At 41.7% G+C, this 19,854-nt stretch overlaps 1 protein-coding gene across 1 annotated transcript in view; it reads left to right on the forward strand.

The window, feature by feature from the left end:
- The first annotated feature begins 1,678 nt into the window (after window positions 1-1,678).
- Window positions 1,679-19,854, forward strand: part of shg (shotgun) — a 125,528-nt gene continuing 107,352 nt past the window's right edge. The window contains exon 1 of the mRNA XM_043411293.1: window positions 1,679-2,688. Coding sequence (XP_043267228.1) covers window positions 2,589-2,688 — 100 coding nt within the window. The 5' untranslated portion in view covers window positions 1,679-2,588. The remainder of the gene's footprint in view (window positions 2,689-19,854) is intronic.

Consider the following 19,854-nt stretch of genomic DNA (forward strand, 5'->3'; position numbering starts at 1 on the left):
AATAGTCGATTGTGACAGCGGTATACGCCATTCGCCAATCGTGATCGAAATCGTCAATTACTCCGGAGACCCGCCTGCTTCTCTAGCCACAAATACAAGAAGAATTACGAGCTTTTTCCCGGACAATGTTGTACACGAATTTCCTTTCGTGCGAATGTATTTGCTGCGAAAATCAACCACGATTTTATTCAAGTTACGATTTCTGTCGATGCTGCTGCTGCTGCTGCTGCTGCGTTGGTGGATTGTAGAAATAAAATAATAAATACACTAAAATCGCTTATTTCGCGTCGTCGAAAAACGCTCGTCGTAAATTCCCATTTCCCTCCAACCCAAGCGCACGTTTTTTTCTCTCAACCTCAATCATAAATAGCACTGAACGAAGAAGCCTCAAAAAAATGTAAAAGCTTACATAAAAATGTCTATTGATATAACTGCGTTATATCCTCATCCCGAGATATTTATTCGAAAAACGTTATCGCCCGAGCGATCGATTTTAAGGAGGCATCAAATTTTACGTCCGTCTATATGGTCGATCAATTTTCTATGTGCTACGAAAACGTTGAACAATAGCGTATCGCAGATACGCGGTAAATTGAGAGAAGCTTATTGTCGCCCGAGAAACGATAAGGGGGTCATTGAGAAGAGCGACGACTCGGTTAAAGATGATTCGGACATCGTCTCGGGACGGAGGAATTTCTTTGCGATTGCCACGACGCGATGTTATGGAGTTGAAATAAAAAGAGTGCTGAGTGTTGTCGACCAAGCGGGGAGGGAGGAATTGCACAAAGCTTGGCGAATTGATGTCGTTGAACTGACGTAAATTTCTTCCATCTGTGAACGATACGCGATGTCTTTTTGAGTGGTCCGCTTTCTTTTATTAACGAGAATTTGAGCCCCAATTTGCTGCACCTGCAGCAGCAGTTTTTGATATGCATGCGGAAGGACAACGACGAAAACGACACTTTTTCCGAAACCGAATATTACGCCTGCGACGCAGAGTGCCTCGATTATTTTCGCTTGTCCATAATCATTTTATCGAAGCGTCAAATTTTCATGGTTTACGATTCAAACGAACATTGTCACAAAGTTTGCTCGTTTCGACACGGAATATTGTGGCAGGACCCTCGTTTCGAAAGCTGCAAACTTATTTGCCATGTATTCATGGGCCAGCCATATTTTCCGTTCACGGCTAAATTTAATTTTCTCCACTTTCTAACGGCCATGTCATTTAACCAGAATTGATTATTTTTATAACGACGAACACCGTGTTAAATTTTCGTAGACCCACGATCGATATCCATCGAGTAAAATCGATTATGATCGACACCGAATTTCGCGGCTTGAAAGTATAAAAACTGATTCGATATTCTTAAATCCATTAACAATTAAAAATATGTTTGAAACAATCTGAAAGAATTTCAACTGTTGAACTATATCCGGCCCCGAAATTCGAATGAAGAGGAACAAAAGCGCAGAGTGTTTGATGCTACGGACCGACAGCGACTAAAGGAGAAGAAGCGCGTAGGTACGGCACTGGACGTTCAACAAGTAGTTCCTACGGCACTAAAGTGACCCGGAGGAGGGGGTAGTAGGATCTGTTTGTATGCCACGAGGTGGGGAGGGGAAGCCACGAGAGTGCGAAGAGAGCCGAGTCGGGCCGGTCGCGACGAGGAGAGCGAGTGGAAGGTGGTGGAGGAAGATTACGAACTGCCGCGCGGCCGTACACCGTCGTGCGAGAGAGAGAGAGAGAAAGCGCGGGAGGTAAAAAGTGGGGGCGAGCGATCGCAAGGCATCGCACGTTCGACGAGTTCAGTTGGGTGAGCGCGTTTGTTCGGCGTCGATCCTTGCATCGCTGTAGCGCGCTTCTCGGGATCACGAGACGGGGAACGCCGAGTGTTCGGATTAAAAAAAAAAAGAAAGAAAACAATAACAATAACACGAGTAACAACTGGTGAGGGCGCGTAGTATTTATTGTCTATATATCTCTCATATATCCAACGAGTGTTAGCATTAAGAATGTGTAGCGAAAGCGTGTACGTAACTGAAAGAAAAAAACACACGAAAAAAAATTACGATAAATGATTGATCAGGGTTTAAGATATAAGTGAAAACCATGCGCTAAAGTTTCCTCTCGATCAAGCATTCTTTCGCTCGGTATGACGCGCGAGATCGCAACTAGTGGTGGTTAAAAGCGAAGGTGGAGAAATCGGTTGTTTTAGAATAACTCGGTTTTCCGGCTCTTGTAATAATAACGTTGGTGACGAATACGGAAAACGAGGAAACATCAAGTTTGCATTGCGGAATTAATCTTCGCTCAGTACGGCAAAAAGGAGAAGCGAAATTTTATGTATTGGAAAATAATCGAAATATACTTCAGAAATACAAACGTGTCTGTGTTCTGTGACAAGTGTCTCTTCGTCCTGTGTCTGTGTCGCGTGTGTTGTGTTTGTGTAATTGTGCTCGAGTGCCCGAACCAAATTTTCGGAGAAGTAACAGAAAAAGACGCCAGCTAGTTCTCAGCGCGAAAAGGCGATACGGACTACGGTGAACGATACAGAGGAAAGGTTGAAGACGTGAAAGAACAGAGAATGGAGCAGCGACGGTCCCACGGAGACTCGGGCTACCGGTGGACCTGGGCGAGGTCCCAGACACGACTCTTATTGTTGCTCCTGCTTTACGGAACTCTAGGTGAGTCGACTCTACCTTTCTTTACGTATTCATACACACGCACGCACCTTTCTATAGTTGTGTCTTCTTACAATGAGCCAAAGTCAAGGTGCACACACACTGAAAGGTATAGCGAGTAAGAAATGCTTGAAATGAGATCATCGAGGACACTTAATCGTCTCATTTCGAGTTATTTATACAAACGAACCATTTTTCCATCACGAAACACGTATCCGAAAATAGTACATATAACGAAATTCTGAAAGAATAATAAAGACCAGAATGATAATAAAAATTGCCGCGTTTGTTTGGTTTGGTAACATTTTTTTGCGAAAAATTTGTGTCTCATACAAAAGCCTGGACAAAATGCATGGCAACTGTGTGGTGAGGATAGAAAAAAATTGTCCCTTTATTTATTTTTCAATCTTCACATGGATTTGTATCGCCATTGAAATAAATATCCTCATGAAACTCTTTGAATGGTGCATTCGTCAAAAGTTTACGACACAATATTTTTCGTAGGTTTTTTTCAAAACGTTATCTACAGCACAATATACCTAATTTAGATTTCTATCGTAAAACTACAGAAACTGGCGTACTGAATATGGTTTCGTCCTGGCAATTCGAATACGCGATCATGCTGGAGTTATTACAATGGTTTTAATAAGCAGCGGTCGGAGGGCGGGTGGAGGGGAGGGGGGGGGGGGGTTGAGGCGGCACTGTTTCTTCATTGTCCCGAAGGTGCGATGATCCGGCAACGGAATTTGATGATCCCATTGTTTTCACCATTATGTCGACTCGACCTGCACTGACAGCTGTCACAGGATACCGTTCACTCGCCCAAAACTGATTTATTTGCGTGATTTTTTTTCCCCCGAAAATGTAATTTCGGGAAATGCACTTAGAGAATTCGGCAGTTCCTCATCGCTCGTTGCCGCAATGTCAATGTATTGTAAACTGTCTTGTGAAATTTCGGATCTCATCGGCATTGTGCACGAACCTTAAAAATAGTTCGAGCAGCTTTTGCCCTCAGGTGCTCAGCGTAGCGCTGGTCATCTGTGTGCCCCGGCACATGTGAATGCATGTTTTGTTCGCGAGTGTGCGTTTGTCGCGGTCTTGAGCGTTGGAGCGTCAAAGATGGCGCGCATGCGCATAGGTGAGCGTCTCCGGGCCTCACAGCACCGTACTTCGAGTGGGGGTGTACGTATGAATTTTTATGTGTGTGTGTGTGTGTGTGTGTGTGCGCGCTGCGGTTTTTAACGATACGGGCTTACCAGGGCCCCGATTCAGCGACCGTGTGGTGGGATAGGACGAGTTCGGTGGACGCCAGAGGTCGGTTAACCTCTGCGAACGTAGCGCCATCGGCCCACGAACGGCAGCGAGCAATAACTGAGGAATAACTGAACAGAGAGAACAATAGAAGAATACGTGAAACAAAATTCATAATTTCATTATCGAAGTTACGTGGATACAGAAAACTCGCATCATTAGGCAAGAATATAATTTAAAAGTTTTCTAAAACGATATTAGCTTTTTTTATTATTGAGTTGATGAAACTGTAAACTGAAATTTTACTGTAAAGAAGTTACTTCGAAGAATATTTTTCAGGTATCAGTTTTAATATTGTGTCATCGTGCGTGAATAAAGCATTTTTATACTGTTGAAATGTTTCCTTTGGAACAGCGTTGCAAGGACTGTCGGAATGAACGAGGTTGTACAGAAGTGTGTGTATGCGAGTGCTCTGTGACGAGTGAAGGCCTCTAAACCCTCTAAACCCTCTGAACAACTGTACTGGCTCGGAACGAGTCCTCGAAGAATGTGTAACGGTGCGGGAGGGGAGAGTGAACCCCGAGGGGTTTACGATCTGTGACGCGTGTCGAAATGAAGAATCATGACAAATTGCAGCAAAACTTATTTTTTCTTATTTCTTTTTTCTTTTCTAAATATTCATAGATGGTCACCGAAGCTCTCGAGTACTTGAATGGTTCCTCGAAAACGGCTGGGATTTATGGCTCTTTATCTCACCAATCGAGTTTCCATCATTGAATTTTTACTCGTTCGAAGAACTTGTTAAATACTTTTTGACCCTCTCATGATAATATTTATCAGAAGAAAAAATATAACTATCAACTCCTTGATGGGATTTCGACAAAAAATAGATCTTTTTTTCGAAGCCTGTTGCATGCGTAGTTATACAATTTTTTTTAAACGTTCGACCTCCGACATTGAGCTAAATGAGTTGGAATAAAGTTTCACAGAATATAACCCAGAAATCTCTAGTCGAAAGAGGGACTCTGTAGACCGACAGGATTTTAGTGTATTTTTCCGAAAATCAATCGACTCGAAGCGAATCCAAAATGTTCAACTTCGCAGCAGGAACTCGGTAAACGCGTTGAACAAACTCCTCCTCGCCTCTGTAGCCAGCGATAGATGGAGCGGAAGTTTTGGTTTTTTTCATCGGTTTTCAGAGACGTCAAGGAACAAATCAAACACGAATTTGAAGGGATCGATAAATTATTACTCGCCGTTTCGAGCAAAGCCTTTACTTCAACGTGCAAATAAAAATCTGAACATAAAAGTCATTTTATCAATTAGCAGAGAAGTTTAATACACTCGAATTATAAAGAGGACAGCCGGAGGGAGGGAAGGAGAACTAAAAATATTGCGCGCACAACGTTTCGCGGCTCATCTCGCGTCATCCTGCTGAAACATTTTTGCTCGTATTCCGTTGTCCTCGCTTCCTATTATTTCATCTGTCTTATAGCGAATCTTCGCACCCTGGCAACTGTCACTCCAGCTCAATGCTCCGGACATAATTTCCAAACATTTTCGTACATTCGTACAGTCAAAACGTTTATAAATATCGAAGATTTTTTCATGATTTTATTTCGCCCTGAAATTCGAAGCGAGGCTTCCGAGCGATTTCATAGTTTCTCAAATATTTGACTCCGCGTCGTCGTCACAATTTCAAAGATCGATCAATTACTGTTCACTTTTCCACATTTATCTTCGAGGAATGGAAATTAAGGTCTTCGTTTCGAAATAAAGAACAAAGTTTTGAGGGCTTTTGAAATCTTTGCTGCAACGAGTCAGTGAACCGCTCTCAGTAACGCACGTTCTCTTTCATCGACGAACAATGCGGTATTTTACAAAAAATATTTTTTTCGTGGCCCGTGAATTTTTCTTTTCGCCTTTCGTCCAGTCCGGCATGTTTGCTTTCTACCTTATTTTTCTTCTAACGCGTTGATGAATTTTCGAGAGATGAAAAATTTGGAAACAAACTAGAAATTGGTCTCATTATCCGCGAGGCTGAAATCGGCTTATGAAGCTATTACCGGAGCGTTTTGTCGAGCTGAAGCACTTTCCATTCGTACTTTTATACCCCTCGGAAAAATATTTAACATGCGATTTAACGTCAAACCAACAACCCGTGCTCTAAATTAGCCACAAATTCACTTTTATTTCTAGAAATATGAGGGGAGAAAAACCAGTCGGGAAAACATGAAAAATAACATTGAAAACTTTCAGTACACATTTCAACATTCGTTATTATTTCGCATTATTATAATTATTTTCAGCTCGTACCGTCTTTTCATTTTTCCATTCACTCGCTCGTTTTCCTTCCCGTCGTTTCGTCCTGCGGCATTATCATTTTATTTTTTTGAACTCTCGCGGAATCAGGTGAATCGAGATTCATTTCTATCGTTTTTTCTCTCTCAAGAACCGTATAAAAACCGTTTCGTAGAATCGGCGATATTTTATTCGCCAAATATTGCAACATTTCCGTCTCTGACTCTGAAATACAATTATCGAATGCGCACGAGGAAATTCGATTTTTGTGTGGCTCGTCGTCGCGTTGAGAACAAATGTCGCGCACGACGCTGAAGTCTGCAACGTCGCAGAGTCCAATGAATTTAACGAAAAAATCATTTGTAATTGAGCAATTTGTTATTCAACGAAGTATCGGTGTAAGTTGAAAAACTACGAATTGCAAATTCGACAGGAAACAAAATTGGGGACTTACTGAAATTGTTGGAGAGTTTTTTTCCATCGTTTCGTTGGACTTCAGCGTTGCAAACTTCAACATCATTGTCGCGCTTGATATGCGGTTCTTTGTGAAGAAATTTCGTAACTGCTCCCTCCACGAATTCTCATCTCCCATGAAATTTCTTTTACCTTATTTCATTAAGGAAACACTTTTATAAAAGAAATCTTATGTTTCAAGGTTTATTGTTTGGTGTTACGAAACATTGGAGTCGACGGATTGATATAATAATTGAATGAATGCCCATTGAAAAGTTAATATCACAAAAGAAATCAGTTACCCACGAGAGAATTCGTTGCTACGCGATAGTAGTATGGAGAACGTGAGATCGAGAGAAGGAGGCAGCAGAGTAGCTGGTGCTTTGTTCCGACGTGACGCCGCTTACGTTTATCGGATTCCGCGCCCCGTTGAGGTACATGTACGTTGCGGAACCCAAAGAGCTGCTGAAAGGAGAGAGGGAAGGTGGAAAATGAGTGCGGGAGGAGAAGAGAAAGAGAGAGAGAGAGAGTGATTGACACACGCTCGGCATACCGCTGCAATTTCCCATTCAGAATTGCACTACCAGCAGCTCCTTCCATTTATGCAATTTACCGGGAAATACTCGCTCATTGACGTATTAGTAATCGTTCCATATCAGATTATTCCTCCACCAAGGCTTGTTCGTTTCGATTAACTCGAACGTGCACGCGGGCGTCGGGCTGTACAAAATCTTCGTCATCCTTCGTATATTTACATCTCTCTCGGTCAATTTTTCTATTCCTTGTCGTCCATTTTCCGATTTTTCCACTTGATTCTTTTCGTGGCATCACCGTCGTTTCATTTGTTATTATTTATATCCATTCGTCATCATCCTCAATCCTCGTTTCGTCACCTTGCCAGTTTTTTTCTCTGAGCTCAGCCTGCTGAGATTTTTTCTTAATTCGCCTCGTGCTCCAACGTTTCCAGCAGGATTCCTCCTAACCCTTGAAAAGCATACAAATCTAGACGGTTCCGGGCGGAAACCCATTTCCTTTTGTCTTCCTTTCACTGTTTGCGCTATCCGTCCACCCCCTTAGTATCTGCTTAACGGCGCGCTATAATTCCGAGCTAAGAGGATGACGAGTTTTTGTTTTGTTTCCGAGTTATACATGAAAAGTTGGAACGCGTTCGTCTTCGTTGATGGGAACGTACGAAGAAATTGAGTGCAGATTTCAATGCTTTTCGCCCGTTGAGCGCATCGCGCTCAATTTTCTTTTTTAATCCTACTTCTAATCGCCGTTTTTTTCAACGTCGGATGAAATCTATTTGTGATGCGCGAAAAATATTTCGTTTTGATCGAAATCGAGCAAATGAAAAGTACGCGTTGCAAATAAATATATCGCAAATTGTCGGAACAAAATCATCGCGTCGTTTGATTGATAAATTTTTTTTTTTTTAATGTTCACAATTTAGTTAAATACACACTAAAATATCCGCCGTCCAATAATTTAACATTTTGGGTCTACCAGATTTTCCTCAATCGAATGGATTCACTTAAATGAACAAATTTTTCTTACTTAGTTTAAAAGAAATATTGAAAAAAAAGAAACGAATTTCCTCCGTAGATTTTTACCTCTGTTTATATATTTTCTCAGTTTCTGCAGTGAATCCTTAGTACGCTCGACGGTACTGGTATGCTGTAAATTACAGCATGCACAGGTTAACGAAGCCATGGACGTGGGAAAGACTGAAGGTATTGGTGGGGCTGCTGAGAGAAACGAGAGTGTGTGTACGATCCGTAACGGATTATGCAAATTGAACATACGTGGAAAAACTATGAAGTTTCATACGTTCTAAGCCGTAACGTTATAACTACGAGAAAATCTACCATTAGGTGACACGTTTGAGTGGCTTGAAATACTTTATACTGTGCCCTGTATTTTAGCCTCTGTTCGAAATGCTTTTTCGTTATTTGAATAGCACGAGGAGGTGAGCACTTTTATAAATATGAATCTCGATTAATCGGACGAAATGGAATGTTTCGGGGTTTGCACGTTTGCTGTACGAGGCGCACATCTTTGCGTCCGGTATCGTTGAACTTTGACTGTTTCGTGTCGGCGTGCGTTGTTTTATACATTCGTCTAAATTCATCTTCATTAAGGAAGTTGAAGCGATATATATAGGACATCATACGAAAAATACATTAGATTTTATTATTCCAAATTAACGAATTGAAAATTTACGTGAATCTTCTTGAACAGCGCTTAATTATGTGTGAAAAATTTGGAGAGGTTTCACCGCCTGGTAATCGAGATATTCATTGTTGAAAATGACAAGGTTAAACATGGGCCCTTATGGAAGCTTTTAAAAAATTGCTAACTTCAACAATAAATATCTCAATTTCACGACGGTGAATCATCGGCATATCCCGCCAAAAGTTTAATGCTGTCTTAAGCTTTCTGTTTAAAAAATTTTAATGTGTGCAAAGTTGGAAAATAGTTTTAACACAAGATACGCTTCAACCTCCTTAAGTTTCGTACGAAAGTTTTGTTTTTTTTTTTTTTTCCATTCGATAAGTTGATTCGAATTTATCGTACATTTTCTTGGGGATTTCATTTATTGAATGTGCATCATTGAATTTATTGAACGTGAAATTTTGAATTCTCGGTTAATTCTCAGTGGCGCGAGTTTGCCAATAATGAGAGAAAATTTCAAAAATATCGTAAGCTTCCACCGTTTGAACGGGACGAAAGAAGGTCGATTGAAATCGCTCACAACGTTTCTTTCATTTGTAAATGAAAAATGTTGTAACATCGACGTGCGTGCGTGCATCTTCTGTCGCATACCGCGTGACGATAAAAGCTTTCTACCTCGACGATAAAGTCTTCCTCCCGCGCGGATTTCCGTTTTCTTCACAGCCAGAGTTCCGGTGTCGATCGTAGCGTCGCGTCAACAGAGTCTTTTTTATCTGTGACAAGGTTTTTCCTCGACAAATAGTGACCTTCGATCGAATCTGCTAAATTTGGGGGAAACCCCAAATCTGCAGCTTTTTTGCTCTCGGTTTTCAGTGGTGCCTCATGGCTACGAGTTTTTCACCATATTTTTCTCACAAATATGACAATGAACGGTGAAAAGAGGACGGAATAAGGAAACGCGCAATGAAACATAAAAGCTACGCAAACCAAAGAATAACGTTAAATTCAAAGAGCGCTCGAGGGGGAGCTCGCACATATACGAGATTCTGTACTGCCTCGAGGACAAAGAAAGCAACGCCTTTCCTTTCTAACCCCTTCTCGGTTTGCTTCTATCGCTGTGCGGATTTGCCACTCGCGTTTCCCGTTCCTGAAACGTTCAGCCGATGCACAAACTGCATGCCTCGTATGACCACCGGCGAGCGGTGACGCGATACACGCCGCAACAATGTGCTTCGTTCTATGAACGCACAAACACTAAATTACGTTTTTAACTGCTTGACTCAACCCCGGCCCGGTACAAAAGTCTTCCACTCTTTTTTAAAGCGCGGCGTCGCGGGCGAGGGAATGAATTTTTCCGCAGTCCTGAGGAAGCTCAATTTAGGTTGAGAGAAAAATCAAGTTTTTGTAAACTGACATTTTCGAGTCGCCTCCTTCCGAATCGACTTTCTCCAATCGAAAGTATTCTTCCGCCTTTTTTTTCTTTCGAATATATACATTTTCACGAAGCGAGAGTCTACTTCTGCCGACTCGCGCACGCCCACCGGGATCCGAGAAAACGATGTTTTTTATTCACCTTCCAATATGCGCGAAATACACTCGCATAACGCCAAATTCGCGACTCCGAATATTTTCTGGCTCATCGAATCGCGAAGCTCTTTCAATACTACATAAAAGCAAACGAGAAAATAAGTTTTGGTAGAGGCGCTCGACTTTTTGGCTTGCACAAATATACGAGAACCGATTCGGTGCACGCGTACGTATTTGCACGATATAGACGTAAATAAATATTATAGACTTTGATAAGATTATTCTCGTGACGAGCGAGGATGAGTCTTGCGATCGATAAATTTATAATACCCGCCTTCAGAGGCATACGCTTTCAGCCAGCAGAGTCCCACGCGGGCTCACGCAACCACATGAAAATAGAGAGGGTACTCGGGCCGTTTAGAAAATCTTTATCGCGGCGCACCAAGATTACGTGTCACTGCGATAACGGAAGGTGCGAGGGAGAGAGGCGCGGCCGTGTCATCGAGCTCGCCTGGCGATCGGAATTTAAATATATCACTAAAGTCGTCGTTATAAAAAACGAAGAAAAATAAGATGCAATACTCGCGGTGCTTTCTGTCGAGCGGCTGATTATTGAGACGAGAGTTCGAGGAGAAAAAAATGTAAAAACGAATGTCTCATTTCTGCCATCTCACGTACGCAGAACGTAATTTTTCATGCTTTCTTTCACGACGCTCCAAACATGTCGAGTAGCTGAGAACGACGCCTTGCGCGTTTTGCCTCGTTACAAAGCTCTCTTTCTCTCTCTGTGACGGAGCAAAATCCAAGAAAACGCTCGCACCTTTTAGCCGTTCGAACCGCGGCTAAAAAGAAACCGTAATCTTATCACTTCCTCTCTTCCCGCTCTCCTTTAAAAAGTGTGACTCTTATCGGGGCTAGCTTCGCCAAGTCGAGCGTGCGAAAATCACGCGTATTTTCGGACGGACGAGAAAGAGAGAGAAAGCGGGGAGTTAGCTCGCGAAAGATATGCTGGGCGCGCCGGAAATTCAGTGTCTAAAATTCTATACAAGAATCATAGTTTTTTTCCTGTTCAGTGGAACGAACACGCTACCCATTCCCGCACAGGCTTACAAGCATTTTTTTCTACTCTTTCCAATCCATTTACCTCGATATTCTATGCATATTCACACGTCAGAGTTCAAACCGTTGTGAGATGCGCTGCCACGCCTTTGCCCTGCTCACTAATCGTGAATATAAATATCGTTTGCGTTCGTAAGCACAACGGGGTGTGGTTTTTTAATTTTCCTCTCTCGCTATCCTTACTTTCTCACTTTTGTTTTACGAGCCACTGTGGGCTTCCCGGCAACTAATTGCGATCAAAATTTCACCGAATTATCTGCTCTGTTCGGACAATAAACCCGTTATAAAATTACTTTACACCGGTAGCGATATAAAATGCGAATAAGTATATTATTAAAATAACACCCGAACCGCGCCCATCACGATAATCGTTTTCTCAACGTGTCAAGAAGCTTGAGTGACTGACGCGTCCAATAGGCCTCATCCGAGTTCACGTATCCACCGTATTAAACAACAATAGAAAGCTGGAAAAAAGAGCCAGGCAGATGTACGTGTATCCGGGGTTCGATGAAGCATGGAGCACCGGACGACGACCCGTTTATACATATTCATTCGTGCATTATTATAGTGAGCGCCAGACGCATATGCATTCGCGATATATCTATAGATAGAATGTAAGTCAGCAGTTGCTGCAGAAAAATTTAGCCCCTTGGAGGGAAGTATTAAATTTGTGGATAAATCTGCGGCTGTAGACGCGCACACGTCGCCCCAGAAACGTGGCCGCATGTAAGCTCGCGATTTCGAGGACAAAAGTATCCTCGGTATTTCGTAAAATGCAAGAATGCCTGCCCCGGAAACATTTGTCTCTTGGAAGGAAATGAAAGAGTTTGGAAAGAGAAGGAACACCGCGAGGGAGAGAGGGCGAGCAAGGAAACGAAGGAGTAAGTGAAAGCGGGAATGGGAAAGAAGAGAAAAAAACGTAGACGTCATAAAAGTACGACGCCGGACGTACAAAAGCGCATCTTGTTTTGGACGTATAGCTAAATACGTGTGAGAGCAGCTGGAAAAAATAGCGAATTCGCTCGTTTTCAGGCAGCTTCGAACTGTTTGATGCCACGCACCGGGTCTTGCTTCGTTCGAATGCAACGAGATTAATTAAGTTTTTAAAACTCAGGGCCTTGAATCTACGAAAACGACTCCGGACACTCGGATATTTTGTTGAAGCAAAAATAACTCGATTTGTGAGTTCACTATTTTCACAGTGGCAACGATCGATCGAAAAAAATAGAACGCGTGAATAGCTTCAGTTTGTATTGGAACGGAAAAAATATGCTGCGGGATGAAAATTTAATGCAATAGAGTTTTCATGCATTTGCCCATTTACGATCTCATTCCGCTCTCTCCATCGGACTCGCGGAGCTTCGTATCCAGCGCGCAGAGGAGGAATCTTCGCTAGCGTGACGCACACGCTAACCCCTCGTGCAGGCTTCGATATTCACATATTTTTACACACACACACACACACACAAAGAGAGCAAAAGAGAACGCGCGTTCGTCTCGCTCTCGGAGAAGATGCTCGAGAAAGATGAACGCACCGGATGACCACGACATAACCCGACGCAAGAGGACTGGTTTCTCGCGTCTTGCTCACGAAGGTCGCCAAGAGCAGGCGATGCTTTTATCTAGCACTCGAGAAGTACAACTCGGATTCTTATTCTTTCACGTATTAAGGTAACTACTCTACTGCTTGCTAGACAAACGGGTGCTAAGGTTTCACAATATTTTTCTAAACTCACTTTAATGCAATGAGTCAACTTGCTGCAAAGTAATTCGCGAGAAATCGTGTCTTCGTAAACCTAAACCAATATAAATGACGATAAATTTGCGAAATCGTCGACCAATTAATACAAATTTCCATGCTGACGTATAACAGGTCGTCTCCAACTTCATTTTCGCTCAAATAATGCCCATTTTTTCACACGATTCGCAACTAGTTTGCGACGGTAAATCCGTCAAGTTTATAAATAACCGACGTGCTGAGTTCCTGTGTCACGGTCAATTAACAATGATGGATTATTCTTCGAAATGTGCGACCGAGGCAATCCGCGTTACACTCGCACCGAAACAATCGTAAAAATTCAACTCGTTTGACTGGTATGCTGTACAGTACCTTAAAATATGACCACATCACATGAATTTGAAGAAAACGACCTCGTAACGAGAAATTGGAAGCCGAGTTTTATCTCAAAATTTCAACGTATATTATTTGAGCGAAATATTTCTCCGCGACTCGATTACCCCCCTCTCAAAGTTTTTCCGAGTCGAGGTAGATCGTTGAATTTAAGGAGTAGTGATCGAAAGATCGAACGAATAGGTCCGATGAAACGAACGGGGCTTGAAAGCGACTATTCGAAACGAAAATAAAAAGATAAGTTTCATTCCTTATGTTGTGAATAATATGAATAATATGAATAAATAAATCAACGAATAAGTTTTGTTCGATCTTAAAATTTCTATCGTCATTTTTCCGAACACGAAATAGAATTGTTACAACCTCGACGAACTCCTCCGAAAATTTCCAATCGAAACATTTGTCATTTGTATAATTTCGTGCTCGTGCTTTCGATGTCAGTGCATAACCAAATTTCAAATGATTCTTTTCGAATTTTTCATAAATCTAGCCCCATTTCGGACTCGTCTGTACGGACAGATTCGACAGAAAGAATAAAATTAATTTATCTTGCCATACTCATTCGAGTAGTGGATAATGGTTTTTAGCAAAATAACTGACACTCGTTCCAATCAAATAATTAGGTTGGATAACACGGTAGAATTAGTGAGGAGAGAATATAATTCCAATAATTCGAGTATTCGTCGTAGGGGACATGAATAATCTTCGACTAATCAAGCTTCCATCAATCAAGTTGATTTTTCTCAGCGAAATATACAAAATCGTCGATAAATTCGTGTCCCATTTAAAAAAACATTCGCCAACAGAATTCCCATTTTATCTTAACACAAAAATTTTGTTTTTAACCAATTGGAAGCTACGCTTTTTTTCATTGTAACATGCAGCGATTTTCCAACGTTTTTGAACATCCGGAGGAGTTAATAGACATCAGGACCGTTTATAAATACGAAGTTGTAGGTGCTCCTTATCGCCGTTAGCCCCGCGTGTTTTTTCCCAGTCCTGTATGCACGAATAGCTGCTTGATAAGAGCATTCGAAGGGAAAAGGCCACGTGATGCTCTTACGAGGAACTCGACGTCGAGTCAGTCGAGTGGTGTATCGCGCATTTTGTACAGTTGCGAGTCTACGTAGCGCTACATCTATAAGCTCATAAAATATATTACGCACGCACACATAATTCATGTTCTCATACGGTTGAATAAGGCTCGTGTACTGCTGCTCGCTCGGAGCCCTTGAGGAGTAAAAAGTGCACGGCTGGTTGTGGCAATCTGTTAGTAAGAACCAAGAAGCCCATCTCACCTCGTGGAATGAATCATCCTCGCGGGAGAGAGTAAATAAGCGAGGAAAAGAGAGGGAGAGCAAGAGAGCGTCTTCGGCTGTCGCATTTTCTGTCTCTCCGTACAGTATAACGCGACAACCGCGTCCAAGAAAAAGACGCTCGTCGCGCCGCCACGACTTCCCGTACGTGGCACGACCAGGTAAAGCGCCTCTCTGACATTGGCGTAGCGAGCAACCTCATCCATCCCGTGTGAGTTGTCCTAAAAGGTATCAACACTTTTGAGGCGTGCGCGACGTTCGCTTTACCTCTCGGAAGATCTGCTCTTCGTCTCAGTCCACCCAGTCCACCCATGTGGCGCGATGAAACTTGCCATTTTAATGAAAATTTAATCTTACGTGTTGCCTCACGAAAATGACATCACATTCGAGGGAGAGAGAACAGAAGAGAGACGACGGAAAAAGATAATCCGGAGCTCTTATTTATCGAGGCGCGTTTGAATGTGCGTAAACGTAAGGTTAGTGACTTTTCCGGGTTCCCCGTAAATTTGTTGTGTCTTCGAGTGCCCACAAACCGCATTGGAAAATGTTTTTGCTTGGAGAACGAAGCTTTTCCCGAGCGTGGAGAAGCGGAAAAACAAGAAGGGAAAAATAAAAGAGGGGAATTGGGATTAGCGGGAGTATAACCAAGAAATAGCACAGACTCGCGTAGGGACCAACGCTCGCTGTGTCTGTGTGTACGTTTTATCTTAAGATGGCGGCCGGAGAACCGAGTGGAGTATATTTCTTGCTGTTGGCCGATGCTACGAATGGCCGCCGATCCCTTCGAGCAATTATCACGAGTCGCTCTCCGTCTCTCGATCTCTCTTTTTCTCTTCTCTCCTCTCGACGAGCGCGCACCGTTCTAATTCGGTAATTCGTGTTAATTCGATTAAACCAGACCGGCTAGAAGAACAAGTTCTGCCAACCAAAGATAAAAGTACGGAAACGTGAACGGAACGTCCGAGGGACGGAGGGAGGGCTATGATAATCTGGACAGTGGCACTGTCGCGATTTCCAACATTGAATTAGTTAATTACTCTGGATCGTCGCACAGGCAAATTGAACGAGAAAACTCTCTTCTCTCGCGCGGTGTCTCCTCGTATCGTTCATTCGCCGAGGAAAAGAAGTACTGGCCATTTTTCATGGTGGCCGCGGACCCTCGCCTCCGAATATTCCCATCACTTTCGCTCTGCCTCGACCCCTCCGTTTTATCTCCCTGCTTTTTTTACTCCAACGCGTGTATTATGTCCTCGCGAGAAAGGATAATGCAGTTGAACAGAAGTGCGCGCTGGATAATGTCGAGGATAATTAAACACATTTGTGCCATTCAAGCCTCCAAATTGTTCAAAGTAATTCGATCACACTTTTGAGAAAAAATAAACCGAATTCTAGTTTAAATCTATTACTATAAGATTCGCCGAATATGAATTCATCTTTTCATCTCGCGAATATTGGACGCCGAAGTCTACTCTTGTCCGAAGTATTAAACTGCCACTCGATAACTCGAAAATTCGACTCGAATCAATACCGAGTACCTACTCCGACTCTTCCGGCTATTTTCGTTCGTTCTTCTCATCGCTTGCTTTTCCACTTTTTCTTTCGGCTTTCATTTTACTGTCTGCGTATACTTTTTTTTTATAACTGCGGAAGAGCATTTAATGCCACTGAAGAGTGGACCACCACCCGACCATCGCAAACATCCTTCTCGGTCCTTCAGATTTGTCGGACGAAACAAAAGCACAGAAAAAAGAAAACGGGCAAACAACTATTCACTAAGCTAAATCCGATTATTATTAAACTTTTGAAAAAACGAAAAATAATTAATGCTAACAAGATTAAGGACTTGCGTCCGGAGAAAATGGGTTTCAACTCAGATGCATCTTTATATATATTCTTTCCTGATATTGTATCGCCTGATGTTTTTCGGTATACAATTTACTTGCTTAATTATTGATCCGCAACATTAACTAACGGCTTTGTTCACAGTAGAATATATAAGAAGAGTCTCTTCACAAGGACTTTCATTTCGTTGCAGATTCCCTTCAACCTTCGCTTCACAAATATGACTGCTCTCGAACAGTAAAGAAATATTTACAGTTAAAATTTCGAGTTTATAAACTTTGAATGATAATATGGAGGCAGATCAATTTGACTGGAGCTTTGAATGACGAAAATAAATGAAGCACAATACTTCAAAGTTCGAAGCACGCTTACACCCAAAATAGAATGTAACAATCGCTCATAGAGCGTTGATAAAAATATCGACTTTCGATTAATAAATTATTACGAACAGCAATACTGTGAATATTCACTATTTCGGAAATATAATAACCAAAGACTAAATACTACTGCGAGGCTAAAATACTGGAACACCAAAAAGTCGAACGGTCAAAACGGCCGTTCGACGAGACGGCCAAAAAAGGAATAAGAATTCCGAATTACTTATTTTTCTCCAATCTGACATTACCAATCTTTTAAAATTCCTAATTATCGACAGTTCTACAATTCGATTATTCGACATATTGAACCGCACTCGATAAAATTTATCATTCCGTAATGTTTTTAATGTGATCATGCACAGATTCATTGGGAAATAGCAGTAATTCGATAAATAACTGAATCGAATCTCAACTTGGCGATCAAAAAATAAAAATAAAATCACATTGCTAAGAGAAACCAGAGCATCTTTTGTGTGTCTGAAATAACGCGATAATTCACTCCCCGTCGATTAATCCGAAACAATAACAGAAAAAATAAAATAACAAAAATCACAGGAATACGAGAGTTGGAGATTAAAAAATATGACAACAGTGGTATTTCACGGCGGAGTTTCAGATCGTTTTTTTGTGCTTATCCCTATCAACGTGCGGTTCAATCACACACAGCGTGGATATGTATGTCGCGTGAATCGGCTCCGTATCAAAAAGTGGTTTTAAATCGATTCCCGGAGGCGAGAACCCTTGTCCCTTGTGGCAGGCCCTGCTCGCACGCTCGACGCTCAAGCAAACTCGTTTATATATAGGGCTCGGGGATAAAACTCTGAAAAAATACACGTATGTATTCCACACAGAGGCACATATTCCCACATAGATTATATACAGGACGAATAAACATGTACATATGTATATGAAATGTTGAGTATTGAAAATGCATGTATCACTGCGATAATACCCCGCGGTTACCGTGTCGGCTAAAATCGCCCCGAAAAAATGGATATATCTATATTCAGATTGACGAAGAAGAAGTATCGAGTCCTTTTCCCGAACGATCTCACGTCATGCGGACCATTTCCGTACGACTGACTCCGAATGGAATGGAAGTTGCTTCAAGGATGAGGGATGAATATCGCGCGTTAAGCCAAGGCAGAAAAAATCCATTAACCTTTCAAGTATATATTCGAGAGTCTGGTTATCTTCGCGATTCTCCTACTCGTTTTTTTTGTGCTCGTTTTTTTCGAGTGCCTTCGTCACCGAGTGTCGATTTTTGTTCGCTTTTAAGATGAATTCAATGTCAGTTTGAAGCGAATTAGCGTAACTCGGTCGTGCAAAATTTGTTTTGTTTTATTTTTGTATTTTTTCTTCGCGTTTGACGCCATTATTTTCTTGAATTAATATATTCATTTTTATGAAAATACATTCTCAATGGGAATTTCGATGAAAATTATTCCGTTTACTAACATCGTAAAACAAGCTTTTTCAACGCTCGAGATTTCGCGTCGTCACGATAAAGTCGCGTTTCTGCAAGATATTCGCCCCTTAAATTTTCTACAGACACGCGTGTAATATGCGCAACCAGGGAATTCTTCGAGATACCAAGTTTATGTATAATTCACGTGGCAACACACTCGCTTTGGTCGGGACGTTCCTCCAGAGATAGGAAACCCATTTTGGATCATGGATTTGTGTGTGTCGGTGTGGTCCTACACTCTTACGTGCAAATAAATTTTTCCATCACGTATACATATAACTCACGAGCTTATCTCGTTACGTGACGCACCGTAAACGATCCCAACCAATTTGATTTTAGACTTGCAATGCCAATGTTATTTTGCACATTCCTTTATCTCCTCAAAAATTTCTCTCGATCGCTCATTTTTTTTATTGAACTGTTGTTCGATCGAAATAAAACATCCGCGTTTTCCATTTTTTTCGATTCTAGTATGCGACTGTCGTCGTAAATGATTAGTTTGCAAACAAAAATCCGACCAATTGGATTATGACTGTCGAAAAAAAAGTAAAACTCGGTCCGCCGCACGACACTGAAGTTTGCAGCGTTGGAGTACAACGAAATAAACGAAAAAACATTGGTAATTCACCAATTTTTTATTTCACGGGGCATCGGTGTAGCTGGAAAAACTACGAATTGCAAATTCATCGGGGAACGAAATTGTAGAATTACTGGAATTATTTGAGAGTTTTTTAGATCATTTCGTTGGACTCCAACGCTGCAAACTTTAACGTCGTTGATCGCATCAGCTGTTACACACCGCGCCACCATGGAAAATCTACCGCTATCGCAAATCTATTCACTTTTAAACCAGAATTTCAAATCATCTTGTCATAAGACATCTTCGGCAAATGATGTCCGAATTTTGGCAATTGGCGGATAAAATGTTCGTTGAATCAAATAAAAATTTCCAGTCAGAATCTCATGGTCGCACTCCCTTAATCCCATTCGATTGTTGCCTCTACTAGTATCTACTTTTTTTCGATCGGTTTCGACGATTGGGAACGAATACAACGCCCTTTCAATGTGTTCTGAGTCAATACGATATGACGATGATTCGATGAACAGATTATACGTGGAAATCGAACGCAATATTATTTACATAGATTATTAATATTGAAGTAACATATTAATTGCAACGCTTGTGTCAACGATTTATTTGATACGATT

Source organism: Venturia canescens, chromosome 1, assembly GCF_019457755.1.
Source record: "Venturia canescens isolate UGA chromosome 1, ASM1945775v1, whole genome shotgun sequence".
In the NCBI taxonomy this organism is placed as follows: Eukaryota; Metazoa; Arthropoda; class Insecta; order Hymenoptera; family Ichneumonidae; genus Venturia; species Venturia canescens.